Source organism: Marmota monax, unplaced genomic scaffold (genome assembly GCF_021218885.2).
Source record: "Marmota monax isolate L192 unplaced genomic scaffold, Marmota_monax_Labrador192_F-V1.1 WCK01_AAM20220418_F8-fsc00130, whole genome shotgun sequence".
Classification (NCBI taxonomy): domain Eukaryota; kingdom Metazoa; phylum Chordata; class Mammalia; order Rodentia; family Sciuridae; genus Marmota; species Marmota monax.
The window spans coordinates 1704199-1724112 of record NW_026693244.1 but is presented as its reverse complement, the minus strand read 5'-3'; the positions used below and the strand labels follow the sequence as shown (position 1 = coordinate 1724112).

The following is a 19914-nucleotide window of genomic DNA, read 5'->3' as shown; positions in this document are numbered from 1 at the left end:
ACGTTTTTAACTACAAATTCATTTTCTTTAGGGCTAGTTAGGTTTTGTTCTTCTCTGAATGAGCTTTGATAGTATGTCTTTCAAAGCATTGTTTCATTCTAATTTGTCAAATCTATTGATATAAAATTATTTGTAACATTTCATTTGCCCATTTTCTTTCTTTCTTTTCTTTTAATAGCTTTATTACTGAGCTATATCCCCAACCCTTTCTATTTTGAGATTAATTTGAATTATTTTGTTCTAGTTCCAAAAATTAAGACATGATCTTGAAATGGTACTATCTACTATTCAGTCAAAGAATGAAAAATTAAAGGAAGACTTAGAAAGGTATGTTTATATTATAATTACTATTAATCATTGATATGTATTGAATTGGCACTTAAAATCCATAATCTGTGTTTTCATGTTTGAAGGGAGCAACAATGGTTGGATGAACAGCAACAAATAATGGAATCTCTTAATGCACTTTACAGTGAATTGAAAAATCAGTTTGTGACATTTTCTGAAACAAGGTAATTTTGTGGTTCTAAGTTTTTTAAATAGGAGAAAGTATTTTCTTTTTCATGTTACCTTAACTATAGATGAAAAGAAGACAAATCTCACCAGGAATTGTGGGTCTTACCTTAACTTTTGCCGATTATTAGTTACATGATTTTTTATGAATGACTTGACTGGGTTGTACTATTAGTTTCCCTACATGTTATAAAGAAAATATATCTTTCATAAAACTAGTTATGTTGTTGGAGCAATGAAGTTTCAGCATTTTTGAAGTTTTAGACGGATACAATACTTTTATTTATTTATTTTTTGTGGTGCTGAGTGCTGAGTGCCTCACATGTTTGAGGCAATCACTCCACCACTGAGTTACAACCCTAGCTCTCAGCAAAGTTTTTTATTAACTTTATGAAGAACCAGGTACATATATATATACATTTTACCAGTTAATTGTTTCTCTTAATTTTCTTTTTATCTATTAGAATCTTTAGTGAGCTGAAAACTAAAATGCTTAATATAAAAGCATTCAAGGAGAAACTCTTGAGTACCTTGGGTGAGTTTCTAGAAGACCATTTTCCTCTGCCTGATGGGAATGTTAAAAAGAAAAAGGTAAGTTTTAGAGAAGATATGCATGTAGATTTTAAATTGTTTTAGGTAGGTCCAAAGGCAAGTTTTCTTATATAGTGAGAAGATATACACACGGATAAATGTACTGAAATATGCCATCATCACGTATTTACTGAAAAATTAGAAGCCACCTACTTGTTCAATAAAATGGGACTGATTAAGCTGGTGTGTGGTGGTGCCTGCCTGTAATCCCAGGAACTCCGAAGGCTGAGACAGGAGGACCAAGAGTTCAAAATCAGCCTTAGCAACATCAAAGCACTAAGCAACTCAACGAGACCCTGTCTCTACATAAAATACAAAATAGGGCTGAGAATGCTCAGTGGTCAAATGCCCCTGAGTTCAATCCTTGGTACCTCCCTGTGGGGGGGAAAAAAATGGGATTGATTAAATTTTTTTATATTATATCCATATGATATGAAAAGTTCAGCTTTTAAAAATGATTTGTTGAACACCATTAGAGTTCATGAAATGCTCATATTTTTAAATGAATAAAACAGATGACTAGATTTTATGACTTGAATATAATTTATACCATAAATGTAAGGTCTGGTAGGTGAGTTTTGTTTTTGTTGTTGATGATGTTGTTTGCTTTTTTACTATTTGTCATGAATGTATACCTCTTTTTAAATCAGAAGAATGTTTGAAAATTGTTAGTTTAATCTAGGTTAATAATTATTTGAATAGAATTTATGATAAAATAAACTTTTTCCAAAAACACAAGTAAATCATTGAGTGACAGAAGATTGTGAATGACTACTCTAATTCCTTTTCTTTAATACATTATATAGCATAAATAAACAAAACTTTGAAATTGGAATTGGTATTAAAACTGGTACCAGAATAGTTTCTCTAAAATGTAAATATAGTTTAATCATTTTTTATTATAAAACTTTTGGCTCCCTATAGGATGAAGTCTATAAATTACTTAGAATAATGGATTTATACTTTGGAGTGTATCTGTCTGTTCAGCCTCATCATGAATTGTTCTTTTTTTTTTTAGTTGTCAGTGGACCTTTATTTTATTTATTTATATATGGTGCCAAGAATTGAACCCAGTGCCCCACACATACTAGGCAAGCACTCTACCGAGATGAGCCATAACCCCAGCCCCCATGAATCATTCTTTATTTATCTCTTATGTGAATCCATTCAATCTTACTACTATAGCCAAACAAGTTATGCAGTGACCTCTCACTTTTTTGGGCCTTATATTGCTATATTTGCTTTGCTTAGAAAACCTGTATATCTCTGTCTACATATCTTCTGAGTTAATTTCTTTTTATTTTTCTTTTTGTTTGGTGCTGGGGATTAAACCCAAACCTGTCATATCCTAAGCATGCACTCTACCACTGAGCTATATTCCAGGATGAGTTCACATTTATTAAAGGGCTGGAGACATAGTTCAGTGGTATTGTGCTTGCCAGCAGTTGTACTGAAAAAAAAAAAAAGGCAGAATTATATTTATTGAATGAATTTGAGAATATCAGGAAAAAAAGAAAAAGTTCTTATAATTGCAATCTGTGTTCATTTTATTTTTCGCATTCTTCTTTGAAATCATCTCTGGGCATTATATTTGTTATGGACTATGTCTTCCATTCTAGCCATTATTATTTATATTTATTTATTTTGGAAATTATTGAAAGACCATTCTGTGAAGGTCATGATTCTTTTGATCTTAATCTTGTAACAGTTCACTGATTTTCTAATTTCAGTCTCCCCATTTGTTTCAACTTTAGTTTTTAAAAATTATTAAACTATTAAACTTCTTCAATAATAAAACCACATGTGTGAGGCATCCTGAAATGCAAAAAATTGATTACTAGAAGCCATTAAGGGTTTTTAATGACATAAGAACTATTGATACATGTTGTAAAATGATAGATTACTATCTGTCTACCATCTGTGCCTCTGTTTTCCCTGCCCTCCTCTCTTTCTATGTCTCTCTTTCTGGCCTGCAGTAATACTATATTTATTATTACTGCCATAATAAAATATCACAGACTTCTTGGCTTAAGCAACAAATTAATTTTTGCAGTTTAGAGGTGGAAGCCCAAGATCAGAGTTCTGTCAGGGTTGGTTCCTGGTAAGGTCTCTCTTCCTGACCTGTAGATTATACCTTCTCATTGTGTTCTCACATTCGTTTCTTCTCTGTATACAAGGAGAAAAGAGAATTCTTAGTGTTTCTTCCTCTTAGAAAGGAAGGAGCCATGAACTGGGATGTGACTCAGCAGTAAGGGGCTTGCCTAGCATAGGCAAGGCTCTGGTTTTGATCCCCAGTACCACAAAACAAGCAAAAAACCCAGTTATTTCAGAGTAAGGTCCCATTCTATGACCTCATTTTCATATTAATTACCTCTTTAAGACTCTGTTCCCAAATATAGTTGCATTAGGGATTTGACACATGAATTTCTAGAGACATACTCATTCTACAACATTGGACTTGATAATTCAAAAATGGACATGAAAAAGAAAGCTAAAAACATTCTCCATCAGTTCAGTTCTTTAACATGAGGTGAACACCATCATTAGCATTAGGTAAATATAATTTGAGACATCTTTCTAAACATAGGCTTATAAAAATATAAATTGATGGATGATTGAATCAGTGGAATTTTGTACTTGCTAATATGAAATAAATGCTAAATGTAATTTTAATGTAGATTTGATAGAAGAGTGAAAAATAGTTAAGTGTTGAATTGTTGAACTCAAAAATTTTTTTGCCTCGAATAGTCTGAGTTCTGGAAAGATCTTTCTAATGCAAGGAAAATAAATCATGAAAAACAACATAATATAAGAGTTTTTTTAAGGGCTAGGGTTGTAGCTCAGTGGTAGAGCACTTTCCTTGCATGTGTGAAGTACTCGGTTCAATCCTCAGCACCACATAAAAATAAATAAATAAAATAAAAATATTGTGTCCATCTACAACTAAAAAAAAATTGAACAAAAAAGAGTTTATTTAACTCCATTTCTCAATTTTAGGTAGAATTAAAGATGAGGAAATTAGGGCTGGGGTTGTGGCTCAGTAGTAGAGCACTTGCCTAGCACATGTGAGACACGGGTTTCGATTCTCTGTACCACATATAAGTAAATAAATGAAATAAAGGTCTCTCAACAACTAAAATATTTTTAAAAAATCATTCTTTAAAAAAAAAAGAAAGAAAATTAACATTCTTTCTCTATTCCAATTTTGCGTTGTTTTTACTTTGGTGGGTTTATAGTATTTATGTTGTGCTAAGAAATCATCATTCATGTCTATGGTTAGCTTTCATTCTGTTTTGTATTGGATTCAGTACCTATCTAGTACCACTGATTTTTTTAGTTCTTACTTTTGATCCATTGCTTTCTTTCATGGTTTTGTTAATGGTTGGTTTATTTGTTTTCTTCCCAAATAATTTGTTTAAGAAAAATTTCTGAATGTTTTATTCTTTGTCTTCTTAAAAATATTTTGTTGTCTTTATACTCAATGTTTCACACATTTTTTAATTGAAACTCAAGATTTGGCATTGCTCCATATCTTCTAAGATGAATGGACTATGTAGAAATCTGAGGCCAGACTCTAGATGATTTGCTGCTTCTGACTATAAAGCTGACTAATTCTTCAAGCTTCAGTAACTTAAAAGTATATGTCACAGTGCTGATCATTCAATATCAGTTTTTATTTGAAGATGATATGTTCTTTCTTTAGACAGATTTAGCTCATATTTCATGAAAAATTTCTATAATTATATCTATTGTTTATCCTCTTATGTTGAAACATTCACTTCTTTTGTTGCTCTGCTTCTTTTAAAGAATTTTTTTGGCTTCCTTCTTATTTATTAATCAATTCTGTAATTGTGTTGCCTTCACCACTGCTTACTCATATACTGATTTTTATGACTCTTTTTCATTTAGCAAGATATAAGGAGATTTTTAAATGCAAATTTACTCTGATGTCTTTACTAGAAATCTTATTTATTTTTGTTAGTATTATTTTATTATTTCTTTAACATATTTATATTTTCACAAGGCCTTATAAACATTCCATGATAATCTTTGGTATCTTTTATTTATTTATTTTTTGTAGTGGGTATTGAACCCAGGGCCACTTACTGAGCCACATCCCAGTCCTTTTGATGTTTTAATTTGAGTCAGGATCTCACTAAATTGCTTAGTGCCTGGATTACCAGTGTGTATCACCATGCCCTGCAATCTCTGGTATCTGTAAAGTATTGGCAGTATAGTTGGTGACTTGTAATTAATAGAATGTCTGAACTCAGTTCTTCTGATTGGGTTTATTGGAAGATTTCTAGCAGTTTCCTTTAGAGATTTGTCCTATTGAACATTTTAAACAATTTGGATGAAGAGGTAGAATACATGGCTATCAAGGTTTGCAAATGGTATGAAACAAGAGGATTAGATGGTAAATATATTGGATGGCAAAATTGGGCTTTGGGTGTCCAGGACCTTGGGCCAAGTTTAATAAGAAGATGTTTAGGAGAAATATACAACATATTGTTCTTGGGTTTAAATCACTAAATAATGAGTGCTGGGGGTGTAACTCAGTGGCAGAGTGCTTGCCTAGCATGCACAAGGCTCTGAATTCAATTCCCAGTACTGTTTCAAAACACAACATCATCAAAGAATGAGGGAGACATATCTTTGTTAAACGTGTGAAAGCACTTTGGCATTTTCAATGATAGTATGTTCAGAAGTTAGCAGGGTGAAATAAATGTCTGAAAGCAAACCTACAATAAAAGTTTGTTTCAGAATTCTTCTTAAGTCATCCAATCATGAGTTTGATTTCAGTTACCATGTACCATTGTAACTAAGAAACAATAATTTTTAAAAACCTCATATTATAGTTTAGCATTCTGCCACTAGCAAAATGAAAATGTTAATTGTTTGTTATTCACATTTCTCTAAAAGAAAAACATTCAAGAATCAACCAAACAGCTGATAACACTGCATGAAATACTAGAGGTAAGCATATTGTATAGTTTTTTTTGTTGTTGTTTTAATGCTATCTTTTAATATACTCAGGCTTCAAAAAGAGAAAATACTACTTTAATTCTTTAGGTATATGTCAATCTCTTTTTAAATTTTTTTAGTTATACATAGACACAATATCTTTATTTTGTTTATTTATTTTTTATGTGGTGCTGAGGATTGAACCCAGTACCTCATATGTGTGAGGCAAGGGCTCCACCACTGAGCTACAACCCCAGCCCCTATATCAATCTTTATTAAATATATTCATAATAATTTATCTTTGCTGAAAAATTAGTTTCTTCCATATAGTATTAAGGAAAATATTACCATTTTTTAAGAATGTGAAATTTAAGTCTTAACTTTAGTCACATTCCCAAGTTTTATCACAGTTAAAGACTTTAAAAATTATATCATGTTATTTGGCATATACATTGAAAAGTCCTGTGCTGCTACAATGTTAGAATTTAAATTGACACCTCTATAACTCAAAAATATGTGAAGTGAGCTTAAAGATTCTTTCCACAGAGTCATAAAAAGTTTTGTACAATTTTCCTTAAATAGCATCAATCTCTTGTCATAATGTAAAGACTGAGTAATTTCAACCTTTTCCGTATGACATTTATTTTGTTTTATAAATACCTTTGATCTTTTTTAAAAAAATGTTTCTCTTAGGGCTGGGGATGTGGCTCAATCGGTAACGTGCTCATGTGGCATGCGCCGAGCGCTGGGTTCGATCCTCAGCACCACATAAAAATAAAAATAAAAATATGTTGTGTCCACCGAAAACTAGAAAATAAATATTAAAAACTGCTCTCTCTCTCTCTCTCTCTCTTTAAAAAAAAATGTTTCTGAACTTAGCCAAATTCTTAAATATATTAAATTCCTTAGAAAATCTAGATTTGACAATGCACAGCAATTGAGCAGAGAGGAAAATAAAATAGTTATGAATAGTGTATTTACCAATTGGTAAAGTGTGCCTTTTTTTTTTTTTTAACACTAGTAAGTTTTTTGAAGAATGTTTTCAGAAAACATGTTTCATTGTGATTTAATGAATTGGGTGCTAAAGTCCCTATCTTTATCTAAATAAATAGTTGCCTCAATAGATCTTTCTTTTTTTTTTTAGATATTTTTTTTTAGATTTTTCTTAATAAACAATATCATTGCTTTGAAAACCAAAATGCAAATATTTATTGGATTTATAATTGTAGTCTTTTAACTTATTTCTAGCTATTCCAGTTCATACCAAAACTATTACATATTGTTAGCGTGGTTGTTTTAAAATTTTTAAATAAAAATTGTGACTTCATGCAGCAAATATTGACAAGTATTAACTGTGAAGTACAAGTGTAAAATTTTCAAACTGTACTGTGAGATACAGTGTAAAACTTAGAAAACTAAGTATGTTCCTGAGATTTATATTATTAGTGATAACAGTAACCAATATTTAAAACTGTTATTCAGTGCAAAACAAAATTTAATGTACATATTCATTTTAAATTTGAATTTTTAACAGCCATTTCTAGTGTCTACTAAAATTTTAGTTAATACAATTTAAATTAAAAATGAAAAATAAGAAAACTTTTATTTTTGTAGTGATGGGGATCAAACCCAGGGCCTCACATATGCTAGTAAGCACACTACCAATGAGTCACACTTACAACTCACAAAGCTTTCAAAGTGCTTTAATGGGAATATGTTTAATTCTTTATCAAGATTCCTAAAAGTAATGAGGCCACAAGCTTTTTTCCCTAGAATATGACTTGAAATAGACAAATTAATGCTAGTTGAAATTTTTATTTTAAGAATCAAGATATTGCTATTATAAAATATGAAATTAGAGTTTGGCAGGTTAATTTTATTCACTCTTCTAGCACTTTATTTGTTAAAATTATGCTTTTTCTTTTCCATGTTCCTTAAAGTAATAGCATCTTTCCCTTGAAGCTTTGGTGTAGCAATTCAGAGATTAAGCCTAACTCATGATCTGCCACTGATTGTGTGCCCCCATAGAATCCTTTAATCTTTCTGAGTTGTGATTTCATAATTTGTGAAGGCACCAGGGGGTAGATGAGGAGGCAAAATTACAATTAATTTCCATTTTGAAATTTTCACTGTGTTTTTTTGTTAGTTGGTTTGTTACCGCTGATCTACGTCCCCGGTCCTTTTTATTTTTTATTTTGAGGCAAGGTCTGTCTAAATTGCTGAAGCTGGCCTTGAAATTTGAAAGCCTCAGGCTTTTAGCCTGGTGTGTCACTGGGATTACAGTCCTGCACTATCACAAGCCCAGCTATTTTTGACCATGCTTTATAAAACATTAGTATTTAAAGTATTATAAATTTTTGCTTCCTGAAAAAACTTTCCAAATGAGAAATCATATCCCATCTATATTTATCAAAGTGTATAAATGCATTCTACTGTCGTGTATAACTAATTAAAACAAATTAAAAATTAATTTAAAAGTTTTAGACTACATAATTAATACAAAAACTTGAACCTTCTCAATTTTGGTTGTAATCGCTTAGCATCCTTGATAAAGAAATCAAAGACAAAGGAAATGATGATAAAATCAACTATTCTGAAGATTTATCAGAAGTGTAGATGTTTGGAGGGTGTAGAAACTGGCAATTTCTTTTACCCACTCACAAATACTAACACTCTCATTTAAACTTTCTGTATATTTTGTGTGGGGGGTATGTGTGTCTGCGTGCACATGCGCTTTGCTTATTAGGATCAAGCCCAGGGCTGTGCACATGCTAGTCTAGTAGTCTAGTGCTTTACCATTGAGTAATAATTTGAATTTTTAAGATTCTTCTCTTATTCTAAATAAATTATTAATCCTAAAAGAGGGAGAATTGTACCAGCTTTCTAAAGCATTTTTGGGGAATGTTTTAAAAAATTAAGATAGAAAGATTTATTTTAAAAACTTTTTTCATTCACTGATATTTATAGTCATTTAAAAAATCAAATCATTTATTTAAGCTAGTACATAAAAGTTATGCTATAAACAGTTGTTCAGGGAGAAAAGAGGTCAGCATCCCTTGGTGGAAAACTTTGTTTTATTATAGCTGTGTAGATTTTTTCCCCAGTAAAGTATATTTTGGATGATATTTTTTTTCTAGATTCTTATAAATAGATTATTTGATGTTCCACATGATCCATATGTCAAAATCAGTGATTCCTTTTGGCCACCTTATATTGAGCTGCTGCTGCGTAATGGAATTGCTTTGAGACATCCAGAAGATCCAACCAGATTGAGATTAGAAGCCTTCCATCAATAAGAGGATGTTCTTTTTTCATAACAGGAAAGAATCTTGTCATCTAAGGATAATGGAAACAGGACTATTTGAATAAAAGAATATTATTTGCAAATCGAAATAATAATCCATCTTTCTTTTATCCTTAAGTGACATGTATTGCCATTTCTTCATTTTAAAAATGGCCCTTTCTTATTCATTCAGTGCTATGGTGTTTTAAACTGTACAAAGAAAGCAAGTAAAAAATATTGTAGATTTATAAAGCATTAATGTACTTTGCCTCATTCGTTGTTCTTTGGAAAATTCTTTGTTAATTTAGGATATTCCTAATGTAATAATAATAATTTTCTTTTCAATTTTATGGCAGTATATTTTATGCATTTTAAGTTTCATTTGTATTTAAAAATTATATTTAGGAATTATAATGGAAAGATCATTTATTTTGCCGATGTTTATAAAATTGAAGTAATATCCCAAGGAGAAAGTGACATAATTAAAAATACCTAGCAAATCTATTTCATGTGTATTGCCTTATTTCTAGATTTATTAAAAATCGGAATATGAAAATACAAATGGCAAAAGCTGGTATATGAAAACTATATTTTAATATGTATTAAATACCAAGGGACATTATATACTAATCTGCTCTTGATTCTGCTACAAAATTATGTTCATAACACTCTAATTTTTTTGTAAATAAAATTCTCTATAAAAATCTCTAGCTTTTGGTAATATGGAATATTTTTATAGATAGACTTTTTCACAGGTAAATTAAGATATAGGACTCAAGCTAAACTAAAGAATTATAAACCTATTTAGCATCAGTTTTTCTAAGAGAAATTTATGTGTGCTTTTATATTTTTATACTGTATAGTATTGAAGTTTTTTGCTTACCTTAATTACTTCATTTTTTAAAAATGAGCAAATAGTATTCTATATATTCTGTGTCCTGTAAAAAATATAAGTACTTTTGTATTTTAGAGAATATAACTTCGTTTTAGAGAAGCATTACCTATAAAATACCTTTCTAGAACACTCCTGTTGTGTGGGGAAGGAATGAGCAACTTTTTATTTCTCCAAGTTACTGGACAGAGGAAAATAATGGTTCTTGCAGTGTAGGCCTGACAACAATTCTTCAAAGTGGTACTATTGTCTGTGAAGTCCTTTGTGTTGCAAATTACAGACTAGAGTAGATAAACACAATAAACAACTTGGTTATTTATCTGGCAAGTCTTGTTTTACATCCTACTTTATTAGCCCAGGCTTCTTACATAACAAGATTACTTGCCTACTTTTAATTTCAACTACAAAGTAAATTATACTAGAATTAGTCTTGATTTATAATCCATCTGAATTTACAGCCTTTTAAGCTTTTTATGGTTTTGAATGTGTTGTAAAACATGTTTCAAATGCAGAGAACCTTATCTCTATTTTGACTTTTCAGTGATTTAAGAAAATTTACATCTTAGAATTTGTTATTTCATTGACTCTTAAGTATGATACTGATTGAGTAGCCTTATTTGGGATAAGGGCTATGTTTCAGACTACAAAGTATTTTTTGGAATATTTTTATAGACTTTTACTGGCTGAACATCTCTAATTCAAAATCTAAAATCTGAAGCATTTCAAATGCTAGAGCATTTCAAGTTTTGGATTTTTGGATTCAGGATGCCTAGCCTGTAATATCTTTTTTTAAATTAATTTTTTTTTTAGTTGTAGACAGACACAATACCTTTATTTTTATTTATTAGTTTTTATGTAGTGCTGAGGATTGGACACAGTGCCTCATGCATGCTAGGCAAACACTCTACCGCTGAGCCACAATCCCAGCCCAAGCCTGTAATATCTTTTTTTAAAACTTAATTAATTAATTAATTTTAATTAGGTATATATGACAGCAGAATGCATTTTGATTCATCGTACATAATTGCAGCACAACTTTTCATTTCTCTGGTTGTACACAATGTACACGATGTAGCATCGCATGATATGTGCATGTACCTCTGGTAATGATGTCCATCTCATTCCACCATCTTTCCTGCCCCTGTGTCCACTTCCCATTCCCTCCCTCCTCTTTGCCCAATGAAACTTCCTCCATTTTTCCCATGCCCCCTCGCGCCCCTATGGATCAGCATCCATTTATCAGAGAGAACATTGGCCTTTGGTTTTTTTGGGATTGGCTTACTTGATTAGCATGATATTCTCCAACTCCATCCATTTACCTGCAAACGCCATAATTTTATTCTCTTTTAATGTTAAATAATGTACTATTATGTATATATACCACAGTTTCTTTATCCATTTATCTATTGAAAGGGCATCTCGGTTGGTTCCACAGTTTAGCTATTGTGAATAAGCTCAAGCCTGTAGTATCTTAAAGTAGTACCTCATTCTAATTTTCTCATTCCAAATACTGATGTTGGCATAACTTAAAAATAAAAATTGGTTTTAGTCTACCATGGAATTACTTTGCTGTTGGTTAGTGTGTTGGCCTAGATTGATGTGGGAGATATCATGTCACTCTTTGGTTGGAAATTCAATATGGTGGCATAAGAGCCTATTTAATATTATGCTGTATTTTATTTCATTATACCTTTGTATTAATATTTCCTACTCTTTTGTTTTTCCCTTGGTTTACTTTTTGGTTATTTAGTTTACTTTACTTTTAGTTTACTTCTCTGCTGCCTTTACCAAGAATTTTATTTTTCAGTATACAACTTCTTCTCCCAACTTATTTTCTGATAACTGCTAATAAGTGATTAATAATAACTGTATTAGGAATGATAAATTAAATGGAACTTTTGGTGTTTGTTAGTGAAAACATTAAAAATGTGGAATTTTTCTTTTCTTTGGTAGGGTGAATGTGCTGGCAATTGAAGCCAAGGGCTCAAGCATGTTAAGCACATGCTCTGACATTGAGCTACAGCCCCAGCCTAAAAATTATGTAATGCTTATGCTTGCAATGTCTGTATAGACATTATTTTTTTTCTAAAAGTTTATATGAGTATGCCAGTATACTGACAACTGCCAAATGCAGCATGCCAAATACTCTGTGATCATTGTTAGATTTTTTTTACATGGTATCTCAGAAACTTCAATTAGTAAAGTAAAAATTGAATGTTATTAGCTTATCTTTAATATTTTTAGAGTTTTGTCTAGTTTGTCTCCTTGTTTTGGTTACCCCCCTATACACACACACACACACACACACACACACACCTTTTAGCTTGTAGAGATAAAATTTTAACTTACTTTCTGTTATATAAAAAATAAATGTAGACATTACCAAAAAAGCTGAAATTTCCTCTGATCACATTTCCTATGTAGGTTCCCTATACTATGAAGTAACACTTTTTGATACATGCTATTATTTTTCATATTTTATGATGATGATTCTGTCCTACCATTTGACTGTATCAAGAATGTTATAACATCCATGTTAATAAGTCTTGCTTTGTAATAATCAAAGGGCCAATTTGCATAATTCTGGATTGTTATAAATCTGTTCACTCCTGGTAAGAGAGAAGATAAAACAGAATCATGTAAAATGTTTGGTTAGCAGGCAGAAAAAATGAGAAATGCAAATAAGGAAGAAAGAAATAATAGCAAGGCAATGAATAGAAAACAATAAATATAGCAGATAGTTATCTATATTAATCACTTTAAATGTGGGTGGTCTAAATACACAGAGATAGAGTAAATTAAAAAAAAAGAATCAACTGTATGTTTTGTACAAGACAGCCACTTTAAAAATACATATAAAGATACAGATAGATTAAAAGTAAAGCAATAGAGAAAGATGTACCAAATATTTGGGACTGAACGTTTGTGCCTTCCTCAAATTCATATGTCGAAGCCTTAATATCCAGTGTGGATACTATTGGAAGATGGCACATTTGGAATGTAAATGAGGTTAAATGAGGTCATGTCAATGGAGCATTCATTTAATGTCATTATAAGAGCAGAGATTTGCTCTCTCTGCCATGTGAGGAAACAAGAAGGTAGCTATCTACAAATCAGGAAGAGAACACTCATCAAAAACCAACTATGTTGGCACCTTGATCTCAGATTTCTGCTCTTTAAAAATGTGAGAAAATAAATTTTTGCAGTTTGAGTCATGCTGTGTATCATATTTTGTTAAGGAAGCAAAGGCAGATAGATACATCCTGCTAACACTAATCAAAAGAAAGCTGGTGCCCAGTGCAGTGGTGCATGCCTGTAATCCCAGTGGCTGGGAGGCTGAGATAGGATTGCCAGTTTAAAGCCAGCCTCAGCAATTTAGCAAGGCCTTAAACAACTCAGTGAGACCCTGTCTCTAAATAAAATACAAAAAAATGGTCTGGGGATGTTGTTCAGTGCTTGAGTGCCCCTGAGTTTAATCCCCATTACCAAAACAAAAAACAAAAAGAGAAAGCTGGAATAGCTATATTAATTTCATACAACGTCAAGCAATGAAAATTATTAGGGAATTACAAGAGGCATTGCATGATTGATAAAGAGGTCCTTAACAATTTTTAAAATAGATACACAAAGTATGTCTCAGTCTACAGTGGAATCAAATCAATAATGAAGATAACTGGAAAATGTCAATATCTGAAGATTAAACAGGACACTTCTAAATAATACATGGTTCAAAGAAGTCTCAAAATATACTTTCGATTAAATGAAAATGAAATACAACTTATCAAAATTTGTAAGATGCAGCAAAAGAGGGAAATTTATAGTACTGGATGCAGATACTAGAAAACATGAAAGATCTACAATTGATAATCCAAACATCCACCTTGGAAAGTTAGAAATAGAAGACTAGATTAAGTCCAAAGCAAAAAAATGAAAGTAGAAATCAATGAAGTTGAAAACAGGAAAATAATAGGGAAATTCGATGAAAAGATAAATTCATAAACCTCTTGCCATTTAAACAAGGAGAAAAAAGAAGAAAAAGATTATTAATATCAGAAATGAAAAGAGGGACCATCACTGCTGATATGAACATTATTAACGAAGATTAAAGAAATATTATACTCTATGCCCATCAACTTGATAATATAGACAAAGCAAGCCAATTCTATGAAAGAGAATCTACTAAAACTCAAAGATAATACTCTGCATAATCCTATGTAAAGGAAATTGAATTGATATTAATTGAGCTTCCAGAACAAAGCATTTATCCAGATGGTTTTACTAGTGAATTCTACTAAGTATTTAAGGAGGAGGTACCAATTTTGTGCAATCTGTTCCAGAAAACAGAAGCAAAGGAAATGCTTTCTAACTCATTCTGTGAGGCCAGCGTTACACTGATACCAAAACCAGAGGATGAGAGTGTAGCTTAGTAGTAGAACACGTGCCTAGCCTGCAGGAGGCCCTGGAGTTGATCCCCAGCAGCACTAGTAAATAAATAAAACTAGATAACAATATAAGTAATAACAAGTACAGACCAAATTCTCTTCATGAACATAGATGCAGATATCCTCAAGACAATATTAGCAAATTGACCCCAAATGTAAAACAACGAAATTATACACCATGGCCAAGCAAACATTTATTCCAAGTTTGCAAGGCAGGTTCAACAGTCAAAAATCCATTAATGTAATTCAGATAAACTAAAGAAGAAAAATCACTTGATCACACCAATAGATACAGAAAAGCCACTTACTAAAATCCAACACCCGCTTGTGATTAAAAAAAAAAAAAAAGAACATAGGCATCTTTCTCCACTTGATGACGAATATGTACAAAACTCTACACACTTAATGGTGGGAAACTAGATGCTTTTTCTGAGACCAAGACTAAGGCAAGATAACCTCTCCCACCATTTCTGTTCACTGTCATACTGGAAGTTCTTACAAATGCAAATAAATGAAATCCCAGGAATCAACACAAAAATCTATTGGAACCTATATCCAATTATAGCAAGTTTGCAGAGGGTATGTTTCTAATATATTTAATTGTTGTGCTTATATATTTTAATATATATGTCAGCAGTGAATATTTAGAATTCAAAATTTAAAACTTCATTTACCTTACCATCAAAACGAAAAAAATGAATATGCAAGTGTATAAATTTGAAAATATGAATAATATATATATGTATATATATATGTATATATATATATATATATATATATATATATATATATATAAGAAAAACTACAAAAGTCTCATGAATGATCTAAATCAATGGAAAGATATTCTATCTCCATGGATATGAAATTTTTTAGCAAGTTATATCTTTACTTGATTTATAGATTGAATGCTATCTCAAAAAAAAAAAGAGGATATTGATACACTCATTCTAAAGATCCAGAATAGCAAAAGATCTAGAATGGCTGTCAAAATATTAAAGAACAAAGTTGGAGGACTGATAATTACTTTGACAGTGACTTTTTAGCTACAACACCAAGTTTGATCCATGAAAAAAAATTGCTATTGCACTTTATTAAAAACTTCTCTGTCAAAACCATTATTAGAATTCAAAAGAAAAAAAAGACTGGGAGAAAATATTTGAAAAACAGTTTTTTTAATCCAAAATATGTAAAGAATTTCAAACTCAGAAATAAGAAAACAAACCAATTAAAATATTCAAGATCACCAAAGCAGATATATAGATGGTAAATAAGCATGGAAAAGATCCTGAATATCATATGTCATTAGTGAACTATGATTAAGATAATTAGTTACAACTACATACCTATTACAATGGCTAAAATCCAAAACACCAAATGCATAAGAGATGTGGAGCAACAGGAATTCTTCATAGCTGATCGAAATGCAAATAGTAAAGCTAATTTGTATAAGGTTGGCAGTTTTTTACCAAGCTGAACATTCTCAGTATATGATCCATAACACTGGATAAATGAGTTGAAAACATATCTATATAAAATCCTTCATAGTAATGTTTACAGCAGCTTTATTTGTAATTGCCAAAAACTGGGAGTAACAGATGTTCTTTAATAGGTAAATGGTAAGAAAACTGTTATATATCTGTACAATGAATACTATTCATCAATGAAAAGAAATGAGCTAGTAAGCTACAAAAACACATGGAAGAAATATAATGTATATTGCTAAGTAAAAGAAGCCAGTCTAAAAAGCTATATCCTGTATGACTACAAATATGTGATATTTTGGATAAAGATAAACTAAGTAGACAATAAAAAGATCAGTGGCTGCCAGAGATTGTGTACAAGAGAAGGGAAAGTAAAGTATAGAAATTTTTAGAGCAATATAATTGTTTTTATAAAGTTACCATAATGGTAGATGGCTAACGTTCTTCATTTGTCAAAAGCCAGAGAACTATACAAAACAAACAATCTCAATTTAAACCATGATTATATTAAAGTATCAATATTGATTCATCAGTGAATATCTCCTGGAAGTGCTCTCTGTATGAGGCTCTGGACAAGCCTTATAGTTGTTAGTCAGAACTTGCAGGGGGCTACTTAGTGCTCAATGAGGATTGCCTCTCCTAATATAGAAATAAGACCAAACATATTAGTCATAATAATGAGAACCTGCTGATTTACAAATTAAAACCTAACTGCAGTTAGGAGACATACCTGAAACAATGATTCAGAAAGGCTCAATAGAGGGATGGGAAAAAGTAAATCAAGCAAATGGAAATCTTTTGCCTATTTTTAAATTGAGTTGATGTCTTTTTTTTCTTTTTAATTTTTTTATTAGTTGCTCAAAACATTACAATGATCTTGACATATCATACATTTGATTCAAATGGGGTTGATGTCTTATTGAGTTTAGGGACTTTTTGTGTATTCTGAATACAAGTCCTTTTATTAAGTATATGATTTACAAACATCACTCCTAGTCTCTAGTATATTCTCATTCTCTCTCTCTCTCTCTCTCTCTCTCTCTCTCTCTCTCTCTCTCTCTCTCTCTCGTGTGTGTGTGTGGGGGGGGTACTGGGGATTGAACTAAGGGATATTCTTCCACTAAGCTAATCTTCAGCCCTTGTTGTTGCTTTTTTATTTTGAGATAGGGTCTTTCTAAATTGCCCAGGCTGGTCTTGAACTTGGGATCCTCCTGACTCTGACTCCCTAGTAGCTGGAATTATAGGCAGGCACTTCTGTGGGGGGGATGGGGGGTACCATGGATAGAACTCAGGGGCACTCAACCACTGAGCCACATCCCCAGCCCTATTTTGTATTTTATTTAGAGACAGAGTCTCACTGAGTTACTTAGCACCTCGCTGTTGCTGAGGCTGATTTTGAACTTGTGATCCTCCTGCCTTAGCCTCTAGAGCTGCTGAGATTACAGGTGTACACCTCCATGCCCAGCTCTTTATTTTATTAATGATGTCTTTAAAATAAAAAATTGGAATTCTATGATATCCCACTTATTTTTCTTTTATAGATTGTGATTTTGGTGTCATATCTAAGAAGTTTGCCAAAACAAGATATGAGACAACATACAGTTTTCTTCTAGAGCTTTATAGTTTTCAGGGTTTTTTTGTTTGTTTGTTTGTTTTTGGTCATATGGTGCTGGAGATCAAACTCAGAGCCTTAAGTTTTTTAGGCAAGCTCTCTATCTCTGAGCTACATTCCCAACTATAGTTATAGCTTTTATATTTCGGTATAGGAACTATTTTGAGTTATCAATCTGTGTAAGATGTGATGTAATGAGATAGTTTTAGATTAATCCATAGAATAAAATAAATAGCCATAGTAGTATGATCAAACAAACTAGAGATAATGGATACTTCTTCCTCCATAGTATTACAAGGAATACATGCTGATGGAAAGTTGTATTTAGGAAAGCATCCCAATAATAATCTTGTAGATATGCAATAATAATTTAGCATCCTCTAAAGATGCTAAAATTAGTGGGTGAAGAATCTACAAAGGGAAATATAGTGGCAAAACCTAACAGGTACCATTAAGAAATCAAGGTTAACATAACTGATAGTAAGACATTAATAATATTAGTTCCTTGGCATGATGCACTGAGGAATACACAATGTAATTTCTGTGATATTTTATGATCACACTTTACACACACACACACACACACACACACACACACTTTTGAGGGTGAGTATTGGGGATTAAACCCAGGGCCTCACCCATGCTAGGCAAATGCTTTACCATTGATCAATATTCCCAGCCCTTTATAAACTTATTTTGAGACAAGGTTTGACTATATTGCCAAGACTGGCCTCAAACTTTTGATTCTCCTGCCTCAACCTCCCCAGCACCTGGGGTTACAAGCTTGTGGCATCACACCTGGCTTTGTGATTTTCTTGCCAAAAATGCAAAAATCTTCTAATTATGAGCAAATATCAGATAAATCTAAATGTACATCATCCTATCAAATAACTGACCAGTACTCTTCATATGTGTCAAGATCATGAAATACAAGGAAAACCTAAGTAACTGTCACAAATTGGAGGAAACTAAAAGAAATAACAACTAATTACAAGTAGAATTCTACAAAATTCTGGAACAGAAAAAGCAGCATTGGAAAAATTGGTGGACTTTGAATAAGGTCTACAGTTTAATAACATACTAATGTTGGTTACTAGTTTTAATAATTATAGTTATAAGATGTAAGATACGTATAACAACTTGCTCTGGGCTTGGAGACAGAGTGGACTGAGCAGTTTTGAAACTTTTAGTTGGGGAGGGGATCAAAATGGGGAATAAGAGAATAAAAATGACAACATAAACATAACATTTTTCCCGTGATATATCCATGCAAACTGAAAAGTTAAAGAAGTGAAGGAATCTAATGCTTTCTGCTGATACAACTGATTTTTGTTTGGTTAATCCACTGTTGTCTACAGAGCCATGCATCATGCATTTAAAATGTGGTTATCCAAATCTCTTTCTTAGTGATTTACTAAAGGTTAAATTTGATGCAATATAAGGTATATGTCTAATGAGGAACTTTTCACAAAGGTTTTTTTTTTTTCCCTGACTAAAATCATGCACAGGAGGAGATGGCTTCTTTTGTTCTGGTAGATATTATTGGGTCTGCATGGGACATCTGGAACTGTTTAGCCATTTTGTAACCATAAGGGGAACTTTCTATGAACAAATCTGGCATGTTTAGTATGGCAGAACCACAAAAGAGAGAGAACAAATTCTGATCATGTTATTGAAGTAGTGAATTAATTGACCCTACTGGGAAATAACATACATGAAAATAAATAAATTTTCTTTCTGGTTTATGTCAATGAGATGAGATTTTTATGTTACTTGAAGCAGAAACTAACACCCAACAAAATCATTTATGGAACATTTAATTACTCTGGATAAAATTAATTTTGTGTGTACAGTCTGACAGGCTTAAAAATGTACACGTTGAGGATGTTCAAAGAAATATATTTCTTCCATTTAAAAAGACCAAAGACCTCTAAGACAAAAATAATGAAATAATATTTGCATATGAAAAGACTTGGAAGCTGGATGCAATATATCATGCCTGTAATCCCAGCTACTCAGTAGGCTGAGATGGAAGGGTCATAAGTCCATGAGTTTGAGCAACAAAGCGAGACCACATCTCAAAAAATAAAAAAATCAAACATTTTTTAAAAAAGGAATTATGATGCCATATCTGG

At 31.7% G+C, this 19914-nt stretch overlaps 1 protein-coding gene across 4 annotated transcripts in view; it reads left to right on the top strand.

Moving 5' to 3' along the window:
• The window catches only part of Cenpk (centromere protein K), a 64342-nt gene that overhangs the window by 17738 nt on the left and 26690 nt on the right, over window positions 1-19914 (top strand). For 3 of the 4 annotated variants that reach the window (XM_046456174.2, XM_058583069.1, XM_046456175.2), the window contains 5 exons: window positions 245-327; window positions 414-512; window positions 978-1104; window positions 6028-6081; window positions 9207-10062. In XM_046456174.2, the coding sequence (XP_046312130.1) occupies window positions 245-327; window positions 414-512; window positions 978-1104; window positions 6028-6081; window positions 9207-9365 (522 nt within the window). In that variant the 3' untranslated portion in view covers window positions 9366-10062. Of the gene's footprint in view, window positions 1-244; window positions 328-413; window positions 513-977; window positions 1105-6027; window positions 6082-9206; window positions 10063-19914 lie in introns of those variants that run through there. The other variant, XM_058583070.1, reaches the window with a different exon arrangement.